The sequence below is a fragment of the Parasteatoda tepidariorum genome, chromosome 7 (assembly GCF_982258835.1).
Source record: "Parasteatoda tepidariorum strain Cologne lab strain chromosome 7, Ptep-v5.0, whole genome shotgun sequence".
NCBI classification, from domain to species: domain Eukaryota; kingdom Metazoa; phylum Arthropoda; class Arachnida; order Araneae; family Theridiidae; genus Parasteatoda; species Parasteatoda tepidariorum.
Genome location: NC_141761.1, coordinates 92,784,355 through 92,802,460, shown reverse-complemented (window position 1 = coordinate 92,802,460; position 18,106 = coordinate 92,784,355). Strand labels below are relative to the sequence as shown.

Below are 18,106 nucleotides of genomic sequence, written 5' to 3'. Positions count from 1 at the left end.
ATTCTAATCAAGATTTTTAAAGTTAAAAATTTTAAACAAATAAAAGAGTTTTAAAGAATACCACGGTCTCAATTTAGAGAGTAAGAGACAGAGCTTTTAAAGATTGATATATTATTATTTAATCATATTTCATCAATATTTTCAATAATAGTAATAAAAAAGTTGCTACTAAAAAGGGTAATTAACGACTCTTGTTCTTGTATAATACTGATTTTAAAATTATTATACAGTGAAACCTCCAGGAAGGACCTCTGTGTAGCAACCTTTTAAATTTATAACCACTTTTAGGAGACACAGAATTTTTTCTATAGACTTTGTGTTCAAGAAAACCTTTAGGAGCGACCATGAAAACCTTCAAAATAAATAAATAGATTAAAATTCAATGCAAACTTCAGTAAAATCATAATTGTATATTTATTTAAAATAGTTCTATTACTCCTAATTGATATATTTGTTTTGACACATAATTATATCAGTAGGAGTCATTTTTATTGAAGCTAAATTTTATTCATCGATTCGCAACACAAGTGGCTATTTTGCACCAAGAAAATTACACTGAATGAAATTAAAATGGCATACGAAAAATCATATACCTTTGATAACATTTTGAAGTTAATGGAGATAACCCCTAATATGTAAAAGAACGACCTATCTCCCTTAATGATCATTTTACTAAAGAACAGAGAGTGGTCACTCCCGAGAGGTTAGGTGCTTAAATTCTCTTCTCCACCCAAAAGTACACATTTTTCTTAATATGATGCTCTTGTTTGAAAAATGTAAGATTGCCATTTCATTCACATGTTGATCAAATCTGTTATTAATCACTTTAATTTTGTAAATTTAATAAAATACATTTAACATTAGCTAATAGATATGATTATAAATTACAAACTTTAAAAACTGATGAATACAAAAATTTAAATGAATGAAATTAATTTTTGAAAGAAAAAAAAACAATACGGTATTTCATTTACCACAATAAAATTTACATTCAATAGATTAGTTTAAATAAAAGAAATTATAGGAAAACTTTATCATGCTAAAAGAAATTTCTGTTAGAAAGGAAATATTCTTAATTTTCCTACTTCAAATATTTCAAAAGAAAAACTTAATGAAAATTTTATTACACACCTTCACTGGGTATTTCAGATGGTTTAATTTCAATACCATCTTCAGATTCTTCATCATCACTGATCTTCAAATCAAGATCCAGTTCCAACTCAGGTTCTTTTGGTTGGAACGCTGGAGTACCCCAGTCGAAGTCTGAAGAGCTATTTTGATTGGATGTTGATACGGGAGCTCCCCAGTCAAAATCAGCTGATGATTCCTTCTTATTGCTTTCCATACTCTTACCGACTTGCACTTTAGGAGTTGCATCAGAAGCAAATGTACCAGTTGCAATCACATCATCACTGTTTTTAAGTACATTTGCAAAATCAAATACAGCATCATCAGGAGACATGGGCCCATCCGTTAAGACTCGGTTTGGCAGACGAGACAAAACTTCAAGAGCTAAAGCAGGGCAACCAGCTCGGAAGTGAGCGTGAGCAGTTGTAAAAAACAGCCTACGTTCCAAAGGTGTTATAGTGTCTTCAAATGGTAGCTGAAAGTTTTTAAAATTACTCCAACAAATTAGAAGAAAACTTATTTAGAAGAAAAACATTTTTAAAAAAATATAAAAAAAAACATCGAATACTCTTAACACGTTGAATGCCACGCTAATTTTACATGGCTTGCCTGTCTGGCCAAAATGATTTTCTCAGCATGTATGGCATTAATTTCTTCAAACCATTTCAGTAACGATAACAATATAAAAAAATTAAAAGCATTAAAAATTTACTCAAATTATGTGTGTCTAATAATCTTGGCTCAGTCGATTAACAGTGATCCCCGTGGTACTACGAACTAACTCAGTGCCGATCACCGGTGATCCCGTGGCATTCAACGTTTTAAAAGTATAAGCTTATTATAAAAACTTTATTATGGTTAAAAAAAAATTTTTAATCACTGACATTGAAGAAGTATACATAAGCTGAGTCAATCTAAGTATTATAAAAAAATTTCTAAAAACAATGTATAACATTTATTTCCTCCATTAATGAATATGACTTTTTTTTAGAATCAATTTTGTCAAAATTGTTTTGACTTTTCTTTTTTTTTTTTTTTTAATCAAAAATTCAAATTTTTCCAATAACTTTAACACAGTCAGAGATAATTAATGTAAAAATTAAACTTATTCAAATATTTAGCACAATTTTCAAACATTAAAGATGAAGTTATACAAATAAAATTATGTTGTTTAAACTTAATTTGAATCTTATGCACTGATACTTTAACTTTGCCCAAGAGTAGAGAAAGCAAATGCTTATACTTAGGCAAAATAAGAAATCAGAAGGAAAAAAAGTTTGACTTGTAGATGATTTATCTTTAAATGTCAACAACATTTCATTTAAAAAAAATTATTTTTTACTTTTCAAAGGTGAAAATGGAAAAATCTTTTCCTCTTTGCTTTATCTTTAATTTGCTCTCAATTTTTTCTGTTTTAAATCAGAAGTGAAAAATAATCTGCCAATTTCGTGATAATCTGCAGCACCCGCTGCCGTGTTGGAAAGTTTCGGCTACCGGAGATTAAACTACATGCTTGAAGGGAACATTGATAAGATTAATTTAAAATAAACATAACATTCACTACACTGCAAAATTAAAACAAAGTTAATTTTTTATTATAATTCTTTTAAGTTTAAACTGAGCTATAAAGCAGCACTTCTTAATTAAAATTATTCTTTTTAAAATTATATTTCTTTGAATATAAATAGCCTTATAGTCTTACAAAACTTCTCTGATATATTTTTGCTCCCAAACAATCACAAATCAGATAAAATAGGGGGAAAAAATAGATTTAAATCTTGAAGTGTGTCTCAAAGTAAACAAATGTTTTGTTTGCTGTTCAATAAAGACATTTATAATATCTGTAAGCTACACCAAATTATTATTGCCAATCTGACAGTATGGCTTGCATAAATTGATTGCTAAACAAATTAAAAAATATTCAGCAATTGGTTGACTTTGCACAAATGAAAAAAAAAAGATAAATGAAATTGGATAGCCACTCTTCTAACAATTCATTATAAGTTGGTCACATATTAAAATGGCTCAGCTTACACCATTCCTTGGAAAACTTATAAAGCAAAAAACATAATTTTTTTAAATAAGAAATAATTGTTTTCTATTTGTACAAGACATTATAACAATATTTTTAGAAAGAAAAACACATATTGCAATGTTTAAAGTTAATGTAACAACAGGTAGGTAGTGTTATGTTTGCATGTTTTTTAGACTTAAAATAATATGTGGTAATCAAGAACATTTTTTCCTTGAGCGGACTATAACGTTTACATTTTAGAGAAACTTCTCCACCTCTGACATATGCAAGCGATGAACACCCATTCGATAACTAAAGTGTGACGCAGCGACGTGTTAGACCAATCAACAACGTTTTGTAGGTGGTTTCATCTACCGTGTGTAGAGAAGATTTTTTCCCCTTGGCAATCCGAAGCGAGACCTGAGAGAGGAGACGCTGAAGGTATGAAGCAGTGAATCCACCCGCGAATTCAGATGTCGCCTAAATGATAAGTTTTTACTTAATTTTTTTTTCTTTATTATTATTTAGTTAATTAAAAAAATTCATAATAACTTTCTTAATTGATCCGATATGCAATGAGAACAAGATAAGTAATTAGTTTGTTTGTTTTTCTTCGCACGCACCTTTTCAAATCTCTCCACTCCAGGTGTTATTTAACTATTTTGCGTTTATATATCTATTTTGTGTTTCAATGTGTTGACTTACTAATTTACCATCTAGTTGTTGTTTAGTCAAAAGTGAAATATTAATGTATCACATACGATTTATGTATAAAGTTGTGTTAGTTTTGACTATTACCGAATAAAAAGGTAATGTTGAAAAACACGTGGTGATTGATTGTCAATATCATAATAATCTAATTAGCTAAAATATATATTTTTCAAAAAATTAAAGCTAAATTTTGACACAACGCAATTCAAATGATTTTTAGCCTAAATGAATTTTAATCAAATTAACCTGGATAATAATTAATAATTACTATTTATTTATTAATAATTATACTAATACTATACCAAAATTTGTAGTCATAACTGGAATCTAAGATATAATATTAGGTAGGTACTTTATTTACGTTGCACTAGAGCTGCACAACGGGCTATTGGCGACTGTCTAGGAAACATCCCTGAGGATGATCCATAGACATACCATTACAATTTTTATCCTCGGCAGAGGAGATGGCTCCCCTGCTTTGTAACAACTGACTAACAGCAATAATTTTTTTAGCCAAAAAATTACATTTTACAATATTCAACATATATTAAATAGACTCATTTTTGAAAAGTTGCCTATTGGACAAGAATTCAATAACATTTGTAAGCTTAATATTCAGATAGGTAATATTTACATCTTCAACATCCAAGCTTTCACTTTGAGAACCTAATTTTCCAGCTGCTTTGCTTTTCTTTATTTCAAATAAGTTTTGAGCTCGTTGTCGGCGAACAACCAAAGGATGAGTACGAAGGAACAAGTAAAAGTTAAAGACTCCTGGATTAGCTATGAGTAAAAATAAAATAACATTTATAAATCAAAAATAGAGTTTATCAATATAACTTTAATCATCATTATAAGTAATTAAACAAATAACCACCAGAATTACAAAAAAAAAATTTTTTTAATATTACAAATTGTATGTTTACATAAATTAACTGAAATTTGATTGCTCAATATACATTTATATTTAAGATAGCCTGTGGTCTTTATATTGTAAGGATTTAAGAAAAAATCGGTAACTAGTACAAGTTTGGATATAAGTAAATAACCAATGAAGTTTTGTTTTATTTGATTACATAAGTTAAATTACAACATTTGACATTACCAAAGGCTGCTTATAAATATAAACCTAAGAATAGTCTGATTTGTTGTATCAATTTTTCTATTTATTATTGATTACTTTTGGAATAATGTTTCTAAAAATGCAATCATAAAATATCTGTAAAAAGTTTCAGAACTGAAACAATAAAAAAAAATTGCATTATTTTTTACTTTAAGCAAAAAACATATGTCAAATTATCTTATGACTCTCAAGAACAGATAGAATGAACAACTATTTTCCACTTTTAAAACATGAATCAGTGAATAATAAATACAATTTTAATAGCAAAAGAATAGTAAAAAAGGAGCAGGAACATACTAATAAATGAAGAATAATTAAGTAAATTGAGCTTAATTTCTTTAATATATAATTTTTTTTTTTTTACATATAGACTCTTAATAACAATTTGTTTTTATAACTAGTTTTGTTATAAAAACTGTTAACAAAAGAAAATTATTTCTTTCACCACTAAAAAAAAAATTAAACCTAACATAAGATATTATGATAGCACTCAAATAAATAAAATAAAACCAAACAATATAATTGATAGCCTTGTAGAGCTGTTATACATAATATCACATAACATTTTTAAGAGAAAAATGGGAATCATATGAAACTTTGACTTAGAGATTGGGCAGCTTCAAAGAGCAGGGCACATCGATCAGTGGTCTATTGTACCTAAACCCTAAATCATGATTGATGAAAAAGCTTTATAGCTGAAACAAAGTTTAGCACACACCTGACAGAAATAATCTTGTAATTCGCAGGTCTTAATGCAATGTTGCCCTAAATGCTCAAATCTTTGAGCAGAATAGACCTCACAATCACAAAGTATATGTCGCGAAGTCTCATCCTCAAGAGGACAACCTGGCCAAAGTTAATCAGATTCAATAATAATAATGTAAGGTGTCTCCTGAGGGTGCAGTGTCCTGTGAGAAGACCATTGATCTTCCTCTAACAGTTCCTGCTAACCTTAAGAAGCTCTTTTTGACGAAAACTAGGGCAGTTACAATTTAGCTCTTAAGCTTGTCTCTGACCATCGCAGTTGTGTCATTGATCATGGGTAATTTTGCCATAGAGCCTGAATTTAGATGCGCTGAAAGATGTGGGAGAAATTCCCAAAGCTGGTTCAGGGCCCCAGAAAATCACACTGGAGCCAGCCCGTGCTACTTCGTCAGCCAGCTCATGACCAGAAATACCCATACATCCAAGCACCCAATGCGTAGCCAAATTTTTTAACAAAAAATAAGCACTTTTCAAGCACTAAAAAATATTTTTAAGCAGCATATACACTAACAAAATTCAAAATAATTTTCAAAGACTTTACATGATAAAATAACTAGTTTTTGACAAGGAACTCTTTTCTTGATTATATTAGACATTAAAAATGATCAAGAGATTTTTCGGTTCGATTTCAGAGGCTAGAAAATGAAGCTTGAAATTGAGAATATTTTCTAAAATGCTGCAGAGTTGCACATGAGAGTGCAATAATCTCACCGAACCCAGCTCACACGCGGACTCGTAAGTATTTCATCAAACCTGTAAAATGATTGGCGTTTTTATACGCTGTGGACCGACGGTACGCTGAAATAGATTGTGGTTGAATTAATTGTGAAAACATTGAATAGAACAATGCGAAAAGCACGCCTTTGCATTACATGGCAAAAATTGAGAGGGTAAAGAAAAAAAATCTCATTTTCGAAAAGGGAAAATTAAACACTTTTTAAAAACACCCAATGAAAAAAGTACCTTTAAGGGCTTTTAAAAACAAAAATAAGCACCTTTAAACACTTTTTAAAAACGCTATGCACCATGCACTGTAGGTTTACCTTGTTACAAGTAGAAAGGTCACAGAGGACCAAGAGGCACTCCCACACTAGTGAAGAAGTGAATTTACACCTTATTAGTGATAGAAGAGCAACCTATATGAAGCTTACCAGACATACGATCACCAGAATTCTCCATTTCTGCAGCTTTTGGATGAGAATACCCAACATCAGTTTGTAATAAAGTTGTTAAGGAGCCACAATAGTCCTGAAGAATCCAACGAGCCATACATCTAATAAATGGATCTGGGTATGCTTTGGATGGAATATAGTTTGTACCATCAGATTCACAACCTAACACCTCTGTAAATAGTAATTTCTTTAGTGATGGAGTGACTGTATCAATTTCTCCCTCATATAAGCGAATAACCACCATAGCAAGTTGAAGATCATTTAAATTGTTTAATATTATCTGAAAATAATAAAAGAGAAATTATTTCAATAAAAATAATAATAAAAATTTATAAAATTCATATCAATTAACATTTTTATGAATATATAAAAATAAAATCAGGATTATTATATTTATTAACATAAATCATATATTGTATAGATTATTATAATATAAATTATTAATATATAAATTATATATATTACTTATATGTAAATTATTATACCGTAATTTCGCGCGTATAGTCCGCGGACTATCTGTGTTTAAAATGCGAATTTTTGAAGCTGCGGACTATCCACCAGTGCGGATAATACGGTGGTTGTTCACATTTAAAATCGTTGAAATTTAAAAAACACGCTATCGCAGGGCTCAAAAAACAGCCCGTCCTCGACGATCAAAAATTCCCCCCGGACAACGAATCTGACGTCCGCGCGGACGGCCATTTTCCTGTTAATGTTCGTGATACATTTTCAATTTTCATTATCTTACACCAGTCCTACAAGTTTGAAAGGGGCTTTTCAGCAATGAACTTACAAAAAAAAAAAAAAACATTACGTACTGGTCTTAAACAAGAAGCGTTAAACGCAATTATGAACATCTATCTAAATGGAAAACCCCTTTCAGATTTCTGTGCAGAAACTTCTGTAAATCATTGGCTTGATTGTGGAACTGGCAAACGTCATATTCTATTCATTTAAAAAACGCAGTACCCTCGGATAAATTGACATTCCAGATAACTTGACCTTTGTCATTTAAATTATTTCATAAAAGAAAGAAATTATTTCATAACAGAAATACTAGGTTACTACTAGTAACCTAGTATTTCTTTTATTACTGTATAATGTAATCCTAGTAACTACTAATTCATTGTGCAATTTATATAAATGTTTGTAATAAATAAGAGAAAATTATATTCTTATTTATTTAGAAGCTACGGGTTAGTTTCAAAGGAGGACGGGTAAAATTTCTGAGTTTTTTCGAGCCCTGCGCTGTCGTGAACTGCCGATAATCAAATATAAACAGCGTGAGACCTTTCTTGGAATCAAAGAGAACTTAATCTCTCTTTCCCTTCTGCCATATGAACAGCTATTGAGTGTAGGAAATGGGCGTGGAGTAGAGAAGCATAAATCAGAAAGGAATGAATGAAGGAAATCAGGGTGGGGCCAGTGATAACGTCAACTGTAAAACAAGCACTCCCCCCCCCCGCTTTTTTCAGGAAATATGTCTCTTCCACTTGTCATGAATGTCTCTCTCCACTCCCCTTTATTCTTCAGCTGCTTGTTAAAAACATGTGAATGTTTGATGAATAAAGGGTGCTGATGAACTTGGAATAACCTTGAATAATCTTACAATTAAAATGTTCCAGAAGAATTTCAAACTTTCAACTGAAGGTCAGTGAAGAGGGGAAAAAGCTAAGTGTGTGAGAATTTTAGACAGGGGATAAAAGAAAGACCGTCCTAGGCGGAGTTATTTAAAAAAAAAAAAACTGATTGGAGAAGCAAAAATAGAGGGAGGAATTGCTAAAAATAGAAACTTGTTTTAAATGCTTGGGAGAGTGCTTTTTATCGTTTTTTTTTCATTGCTCATATTTCCGTCTGATTTCGACCATCGTCCTCAGCTTATTACTATTTTTTTTAAATCGTTGTATCTTCAATTCTGATGCGTTTTTGTCTTATTAATGCACAGTATTTTGTTTTCGTATTTTGTCTTTGATATCTTCATTAACGTTGATCCAACATTATGTTTGTGAAACATCGCCGGAGTTTTACTGCTGAGTTTAAACTCAAGGTAGTTGTGAAAGTTGAAAAAGATGGAAACAGAGAAGCGGGCCGTTATTTTGAAGTGGACGAGAAAGCGGTGAGAAATTGGCGCAAACAAAAGGATGTGTTAAAAAGAATGGGAAGAAAGCTATCCAATCGGCACGGAAAAGTAAAATGGCCAGCTTTAGAGGAAAATTTACTAAGATGGGTTCTCGACCAAAGAAATGCCGGACGCTCCATTTCAACAGTTAAAATCCGTCTCCGAGCGAAGGCCATGGCAGACGAGATGCAGATAACGGATTTCAAGGGAGGAATAAATTGGGTTTACCGCTTCATGCGTCGTAAAAACTTGAGAGTTCGCAGCAGAACGACAATGTGTCAGGCTGTTCTGCACGACGTAGATGAAAAAAAAGCTTCTTTCCTTCAGTTTACAAGGAAAGTTATTGCAGAAGGAAAGTATTCCCTAAAAAATATTATAAATATGGACGAAGTTCCATTAACATTTGATTGTCCACCGAATCGCACCGTCGATACTTGTGGAGTGAAAACAGTATCCATAACAACAACTGGTCAAGAAAAGACCCATTTCACAGTGATGCTCGCCTGCTGTGCTGACGGCACAAAGTTGAAGCCGCTCTTAATCTTTAAGAGAAAAACAATTCCGAAGGAAAATTATCCTCGAAGCGTCTTAATACGATGTAATGAAAAGGGTTGGTGCAACGAGGACATTATGCTCGATTGGTTTCAAGAAGTTTGGAAGAAGAGAGAAGGTGCCTTTTTCAATTCCAAAGGAGTACTAATTATGGATTCAATGAGGGCACACATAAAAGACAGTGTAAAGGCGGAAGCTAAAAAAAAAAACATCGGTGCTGAACTTAGCGTTATTCCAGGAGGTTTAACAAAAATCCTGCAACCTCTGGATATTAGCGTGAACAAAAGTTTCAAGTCCCACGTACGCGCTTGCTGGGAGAACTGGATGTCGGAAGGTTTACATACTTTCACAAAAGGAGGGAAAATGAGACGCGCTTCATACACTGAAGTTGCCGAATGGGTCGATAAATCCTGGAAAAGTGTTAAAGTGTCAACCATCCGATCGGGATTTATAAAAGCCGGGATTGTTAGTGAAAGCGAGGAAATCACTGACAGTGAAGATAGTGATGCTGAAAATGAACTTTCGGACACTCTTTCCAAAAATTTATTAGAACTGTTTAAGTCTGATACTGATGAATCGGACTTTGAAGGTTTTCGTTAATGTAGTAGAATGTGTGATTAATTAAAATATGATTAATTAGTAAGCACTGTTTTTTATTTATATTTAGCGTTTTATTTCAGAAGGTATATTAGTAAGTAAGTACTTTTTTTCTATTTATACGTAGTTCTTTGTTTCTAAAATAATTCGGACGTATAGTCCGCGGACTATCCGGTGGTGCGGACTGTCTGACGTTTTTTGAAATTTTTCTCCTATAAAATCGGACCTGCGGACTATACTATGGTGCGGACTATACGTGCGAAATTACGGTACATATTTTATTATTATAAATATATAAATTATATATTAATAAAGATTGTTATATTGTACATTTATTAATATAAAAATACAATCTGGAATCATAATGAAATAATAAAAAATAAATTCAGTCTTAAATTGTTTCAAATTATTTGATATTAGATTGTGAATAACATGTGCATATGCAGGGCCAAAGACAAGATTACAGGTTCTCATGCATCTGCACAAGTGGAGCCCCTTTTTATTACCCTAAAAACGTAAAAATAAAAAACATTAAAAAGAGTGACTTTAGAATGAGTTTTTTAGCAATATGCTGTAAAATAAAAGCTAAGGAAATACAATTTTAAAAGAGAAGCTTAGTTTAATGAAATAAAAATTTTAAAAGGAATATTCATACAAAAAGTATATTTTTATAAATATGCAATATTAATAAAATATACATATTTTTTTGCATGTTTTCGTTAACATTGCTTCTTAATCAAATCCAACATCAGTATAATCATTAAATAATATTTCATCTGCAACTTTTCTTATACTTTTGCTGATATGTTAGGTGAAAACGATCTGATTAAGATAAAGATCATTCATTTTAAGGAGAGCTTGTTGGTTTTAAGAAAGTAAAAGAATATAAATTATATGTTTACATTTTGCTAAGTAGAAAAGATCAATAGCATTTCTATGATTTTTATTAATATTATAGATTTTTCTAAAAAGAAAAATTATATTTAATTAATATTCAAAGTTAATATTTGAATTGCTTTATTTTATTAATCATGTCCATATTCTTATGCAACAGTACATCCTCTGCCCTTGTTGAAGGCTGAGCAAATATATTTGAATATCAAGATAAAATTTTAAAATAGAATAAAATAATAATTCACAACAGTATTTAGTTTAAAAATAATCTTTGCATGCCACTTCTTAATTGTAGCTTAGTACACTATTTTTTGCATTAATTTTAACACTGTTTAACCAAATAAAATTACATAAAAATAACATTTTTCAGTCAAGAAAGTAGACTACCTCAACAGCAACTTTTAAGTCTCCCCCAAGAAGGAAAAAGGCAGCAGCGTGTTTAAATCGTTGTTTTCCCATGAGGACATAAGCATTCTTTTGAGCAGATTTTTTCCATTTGTCTTGAGTAAAATTATTTTGAAAAAATGCTGTCATTTTATTATCTTGCACGGACCTGTAAATAATAATAGACAATTCAATCATTTGCTTTAAAAAGCTAAAGATGATAAAATTTAAACAGATTTCTCAGTTTATTTATTAATTTGAATAAAGAGCAAAGTCTAATAAGAGGAATTATTAAGATCAATCACTTAAATAAATAAAACCTACAAAGCTTTGTTATAGCCATCAAATATATTAATTTAAGTGCACCACATTTCAAATAATAAGCATTCCGGAAAAGTGTAGGGGTTATAAATTGTAATAATAAGGAAGTAATGGAAGGCATACAGAAAATTTAAGGACATAATTTAATGACATCGAAAATTTAATGACACAATAATTCACAATTACTTACATAATGAATATAACATTAAACTAGACTAACAGAATTGAAAAGATAAGAGATAGATAAATATTGTTAGATTGCATCATACCTAAATAAGCCCCAAAGAAGAGTTTTCTTTTTCATAGCTAAATAATAAAGAGCTGCATCCATCGGGTCATTTTTAGTTTGAAATGCAGCCTTAGCTACCTGTAAAATTAATTTTCACTAATTTAAGTATAAAGCTATATTGAAAAAGTATAGTTAATAAGAAATAATAGCTTTATATTAAGTTGCTAGTCATGAATATCAATCAGTATTTTAAAAGTAAAAATTACTAAAAGATAATTTACTATAATCAAATGAAATAAGTAAGAAAAAAACAATATAAAAAAATTTGAATAAAACTACAAGACCTCATAAATGTTGCTGTAGCATAAAGAAATAGCATTATCACAACAAAGTTATTTTATCGCATTCTGTAAAAAAACAAACTAAATAACATGCAAACAATACAAAATAAATTAGTCATAGAACAGCAAAAATGGTAAGTGTAACAGTTCATGAATGTTGCTATAGTGCAAGGAAATTGCATTATAATAACAAATTAAATATATTCGGTAAGATAGCAATACAACATGGAAAGGATATCAAATAAATAAATTATAGAACATGAATAGTAAAAATTGCAATAGTAACAATTTGATTTTGTTGTCATAGTGCAAAGAAATAACAGTATAACAGCAAAGCTAATTACTTTCAGTAGGATAGAAAAATAAGTAACACAGAAAGAATACCAAGAAATTTATTAATAAATAAGTTCTAGAACAAGAACAGCTAAATAAGGTAGTAGTAATTTATAAATGCAGCTATAACATACCGAAATACACATTTAAAGAATACAAAAATGCATTTCGACATAAAGAATTACACACACCTTCTCCATTAGCCGCCTGAGTACAGCATTACTCCTTACCCACCAGCCAATTCCGAGTTCCCTTAATTCACTCCATTTGAGATTTCCTTTTTGTACACATGGAATGAGTTGTAGCAGTTCTTCTTGAGTTTCAGAATGGAATGCCCATACCAAACTATGGCTTCCCAAGCCTTGATTTTGAAGTTGAGCTCGTTGGCCAAGAGGAAGACAACGAAGCAAATAAATAAAATGTCTCATTGCTAAAAGGAATCTCAATCCACAATCATCCAAAGAATCTTCAAAAACAAAAGAACTATTAAGTACCTAAGTTGGTCTGAAAGTTCATACAACTGAAATTTAAAAACTTGCAACAACATATGAAGTATGAACATAATAATGTAATAATAATAGTTGTAATAATCTAGTAATAAGAAGAGTCGATATGAGAAGAGGCTCAAGAAGAAACAATACAAGGATCTAACATTTTAAAATTTTTATTTTTATAACCGTCGGTCCAATTTTGGGTTTACGATTACTAATGCTCAACTCCATAGCCTTGTAATCCTGAACCCATTCCAGAAGACAAGGGAACTCCTGGATCAAGTATTGGGAGAAATTTGCTTTCTTGGAGAACTTTTTGATGGAACTAACCCGCCTTTGCGTTACATGGAAAGGAAGACTAAGAAAACCTTCCACAGTTAGCCTAACAGCAAGAGGACTCTAACATCCGTCTACCACTGAAGATATTTCTTGTCAGCTCTGTGGTTGGTGCGAGCCAGATGCAGAATTCGTATCAACCAGCCATTCCTGGGATTCGAACCCGGTTCACATGTATGGAAGGCGAACGCTCTATCCCCTGAGCCATCGCAGCTTAAGGATCTAACATGCAAGAATCCCGGATTACCCTACCACTGATACAATGTGGATTTCATCTAGCTGTGAAGATGATGTTCATTTTGTAATGTTAAATTGTCTTAAGTGAATTGAATCAGAAATGAAGGCTTTGCGTATAAATCAGCTTCAAAATATAGAATGCAATACATTATGCTTATCTTTGCACCTTTTTCATTTCTTTTTTAATTTATTTTGCAATTTAATGTTTTTTCAAGATAATTTCCTGTGGGACCTTTGTTACTTTGCAATTGCTGTGCATTATTTCATTGTAAAATTAATTTATAAGTGAAAAAAAATTTATTATGAATCGAAAAGAATTTCCTTATGATTACTTTATACACTTTATTTCAAGCAATACAATTTAATAGTATTATTTTATTTGTAATAATAATTGTTTTACCACAAATTTTTTCAAAAACTTCTTTAAGTATATGCAAGTAAATTTTAATTTTATGAAAGAAAAGTATTACCTAACATAAGTAAGTAAAATAATATATTAGTTAAGTTTTAGTACCATTTGATATTAAATTTCCTTTTAATGCATGTAAGTTTTGGTGGAAATTCATTATTATTTTTAAACAGATAAATCTTGAGACGATTTCCTTTTCAAATAAATAAATAAAAAAGAGCTTACATTTTTTGAGGGGAAGGGGAAATTCGAACATTAGTTACTTCTAATTTATTATTTTAAATTTAAAAAAAATGAGCAATGTTACAAAAACACTTATTTTTTCAATTAATTTAAAACTTCATTTTACTTAAGTGTGCAATTATTTTTATTCGATTTTTTTTTACCTAACTTTTCAAACTTTCGCAAAAAATTATTCAATGCATGTATGTAAAATATTTTGATAGGATTTTTTTTATCTTGAAACAAATAAATCTTAAAACATTTTATTTAAAAAAAATTTTACATTTATTCTTAATTCAGTTTTAAATCAATCCACCTAGAATATTTTAATTTAAAAAATTAAGCAGTGCTATTGATCCAATAAAAACAGCATTTTTTACCATAATTAACAATTTTCTTTATTTACAATTTTTTTATTTTAGATTGATTTTAATTAGTGTGTTTGGATTCAAAAGATACAAGAATTGAATGTATGTTATATTGTTATACATTGCTATATTGCAATGTCTACCAGACAATATATCTTGATATAAAAATTTTTACACCTTCTAGTCCTAACCAGTAGTAATAAATTTCTCACTTGATGGTAAGAAAAATAGTTTAATATATTTGATTATTTTAACATATTTGTTTCAAACATTGTCCTGTTTTATTTATATATTTGTTTAACACATTGTCCCGTTTTAACATATTTGTTCTAGTTTGTGATAAAAATGGAAGTAAAAAAATTCAAGATTAAAAAAAGCATGACATTTCCCAAAATTTTCCCATTCAAGTTAAAAGATCTTAAAAATATTTCATGTCTAGTAAAAACAAAAGTTTAGCAAAAATAAAGTTAAAAAAATATTTTAATAAACTTACGTGTTATATCTAGAGCTGTATAAGATATTAAACAAAATATAAAATTATAAACGTATTCAATTTTAAATATTTATACATGAAATAAAAAATAAATAAAAATAAAAAGACACATAAAATAAATTTTGCATATTGTTACTTCTATTTAGACTAAGAAAATAACATTTAAGCATTAGCAACAAAATTATTAAATAAGATTACAAGAATATTAGCTACATACCAGTAGTAACACAAACATTAAGGCCTTCGAGATTAGTTTTAGGTGAGTCTTTAGCAACAACTGAAATCAAACAAAATTTTGAGAAAATGTTCAAGAAAAAACAAAATGTAAAAATGAAAGTTAGAACTTAATATTTCAGAAACTTAAGTATAAAGAAATTAGTATGATAAAAAAATATTTTCATGAATAAGTATTATAATGACAGCTAAGCTATGCTAGTGCTTTTATTGAGCTAATAAAAAAAATTTTATTCTAAGTTAGATTTGCGATTTTATTTGGTCTAATAATTAAAAAATGACTTCAAAAGTTTCAAAATAAATTTTAGTAATTAACTAATGGGAACCATTGCTAAAGCTTTGATAAACAATACAATAGTAAAAAATGTAAACTAAAAATAACAATTTAAAAAAATCTCTCAAATTTATAAAAATTATAATTTATAAAAAATTAAAATGAACATCTTTAACTATATACTGCTACATACTAGGCATGATACTGTATAAAACAAATTATAAGCAAAATACGTGAAAAGAAAATATATTAACATATTTCTGTTTAAGCATTGCTTTATAAAATGAAAAGTATCAAAAATACCATTTTTATTACAACATATATACATAATAAAAATTTACAGCATGTTTTTTAAACATTTTAGAAAAGAATTGATACATCACATGTATCACTTACAGGTCAGCATATCAGAAAATATAAAATTATCTATAAATTTTAAAGATTTGAAAAAATGTTCAAATTACCTTTGAGCAATTTATTGTTAGTAACAAATTTTTAATTATATAAGATTAAATCACTACATAAAAATAAAACTATTAATGTAAATATGGAAGACTAAAACAGCAAAGAAGACTATGAGAATCTCAGTTTAATTAGCAAAATTTGTAACTTTTCAAAATTTAATCAGCAAGTGATTCCTTAACATCCACATTGGAAAATTCTAGAAGATAGCACTTGATCGCAATCTTTATCAATCATGGATTCAAAATAGATTTCGAAGATTTTTTAATACACTTTGATAAGTGCATGATATAAAAGCTTTGGCAGCTAGGTTATTTCTCAATATTCCATCTAAAAAAATCAAAGCGAATAAGCGAAATTTTTCTGCTCAAAACAGTATTTCTTAATTTAATAACAAGAATATAATCTGAAGAAGGACAAAAAAGGAAATAAGCCTTAAAGTACACACTGAATTGTAAAGGGTTTAAGTAGAAATGTTTTGAGCCAACATTCCAAAAGCAATGATCGATCACTTATAACTTTTATCAGAATAAATATGAATATTTACCTGGTTCAACGCCAAATCTATCGGTTAGGGCTGTGTTAAATGATGCAACAGTATCTGCCAGTGCTAATAGGTGCATTTGATCTAAGCTGGAAAGGCCCGGTAGGTGTGAATGCGTCAAGAATCTAGTAAGCAAAGCAGCCTGAAAATATAAAAATAAATTTAGATTTAATATAGTCAATCTCTATCTCACTTATATGTACATAGCTGCCAACATGGATGGGAAAAAATCCAGTAGATTTTACAAATTAATATAAATTTCGTGATAAATGTTGCAAAATGTACTAAATATGTTACACATGGGGAATTTTAGGGATTTTTATAGTCATCAAAATAGAAAAACTGCAATATTTTCTTGTCATGATTGACATTAAATGAACTTGAAATGTTACACATTATGTTTATTCATAATTTTGAATAGTAATACACATTTAATTCAAAGATAGTTAAAAGACTTTTAATTAATTAAAAAATGTAGTTCTGAGTAAAAATAAACTCTACATTTCAGAATAAAAAAGTTTTAACTGATTTTCATAAGTGCGACTAGCTTAATTATGTATTAACAACACTTATTTAAATATTCAAGTAAGGAATAATCTGTACAAAAATTATATTTCAATAGGGATTTCCTTAGAAAATTTAATCAAATTAAGGGAATTTTTAAAAATGTAAAAAACCAGGAAATTTTTTATTAAACCAGTAGATCAGGAAGAACTGGCAAAATCCAGTAGTCCATTAGAAAGTCCAGTAAAGTTGGCAGCTATGCTTATAACATAAATTATAATTAGAAATTGCAATCAATACTTACTATAGCATTAATTATAACAATGATCTTCACATTGAAATCATATACAATAAGACCAAACAGGTTTTCTCAGAAGTTTTCAACCAGAAAAAAAAAACTGTCTTGCAAATACTTTTACCAGTAATACTTTTTTTCCTTATATCATACATTCAAAGACAAAATAATGGCCATTACCAGCAATTAACTAAATCAATATCACTACTTTTAAAAAATAATCTGCAAAACATGCAGAGCAAATTATAATAAATGATACTTTTCAGAAAAAAGTAAAAGTGATTAATGTTATTAATGACTTTATTACAAAAGGGAGATAAAGTATAAGTATAGTCAATAATAATTCTTTTTAACTGAATGAATATAATTTAATGAAAGATAGATTTTTTTTTTTTTTTTTGATAAATATGTAGTTTTGCAATAATGCTATTCAACAAATGCATTCTTTTGAAAACATACAACAATAAGCTAGGCTTTAAAACAAAATCAAAGATACAAGAACATACTATAAAAATAATAAATAATACATTCAAAATTAATAAAAATTATTTAAA

At 29.2% G+C, this 18,106-nt stretch overlaps 1 protein-coding gene across 3 annotated transcripts in view; it reads right to left on the bottom strand.

The window, feature by feature from the left end:
• Positions 1–18,106, bottom strand: part of Rbcn-3A (rabconnectin-3 alpha) — a 124,723-nt gene that overhangs the window by 40,652 nt on the left and 65,965 nt on the right. For all 3 annotated transcript variants that reach the window (XM_087168273.1, XM_087168276.1, XM_087168275.1), the window contains exons 28-35: positions 16,757–16,895; positions 15,457–15,516; positions 12,875–13,149; positions 12,050–12,147; positions 11,463–11,628; positions 6,893–7,193; positions 4,488–4,636; positions 1,132–1,603 (exon numbers count right to left, since the gene is read on the bottom strand). In XM_087168273.1, coding sequence (XP_087024399.1) covers positions 1,132–1,603; positions 4,488–4,636; positions 6,893–7,193; positions 11,463–11,628; positions 12,050–12,147; positions 12,875–13,149; positions 15,457–15,516; positions 16,757–16,895 — 1,660 coding nt within the window. The remainder of the gene's footprint in view (positions 1–1,131; positions 1,604–4,487; positions 4,637–6,892; positions 7,194–11,462; positions 11,629–12,049; positions 12,148–12,874; positions 13,150–15,456; positions 15,517–16,756; positions 16,896–18,106) is intronic.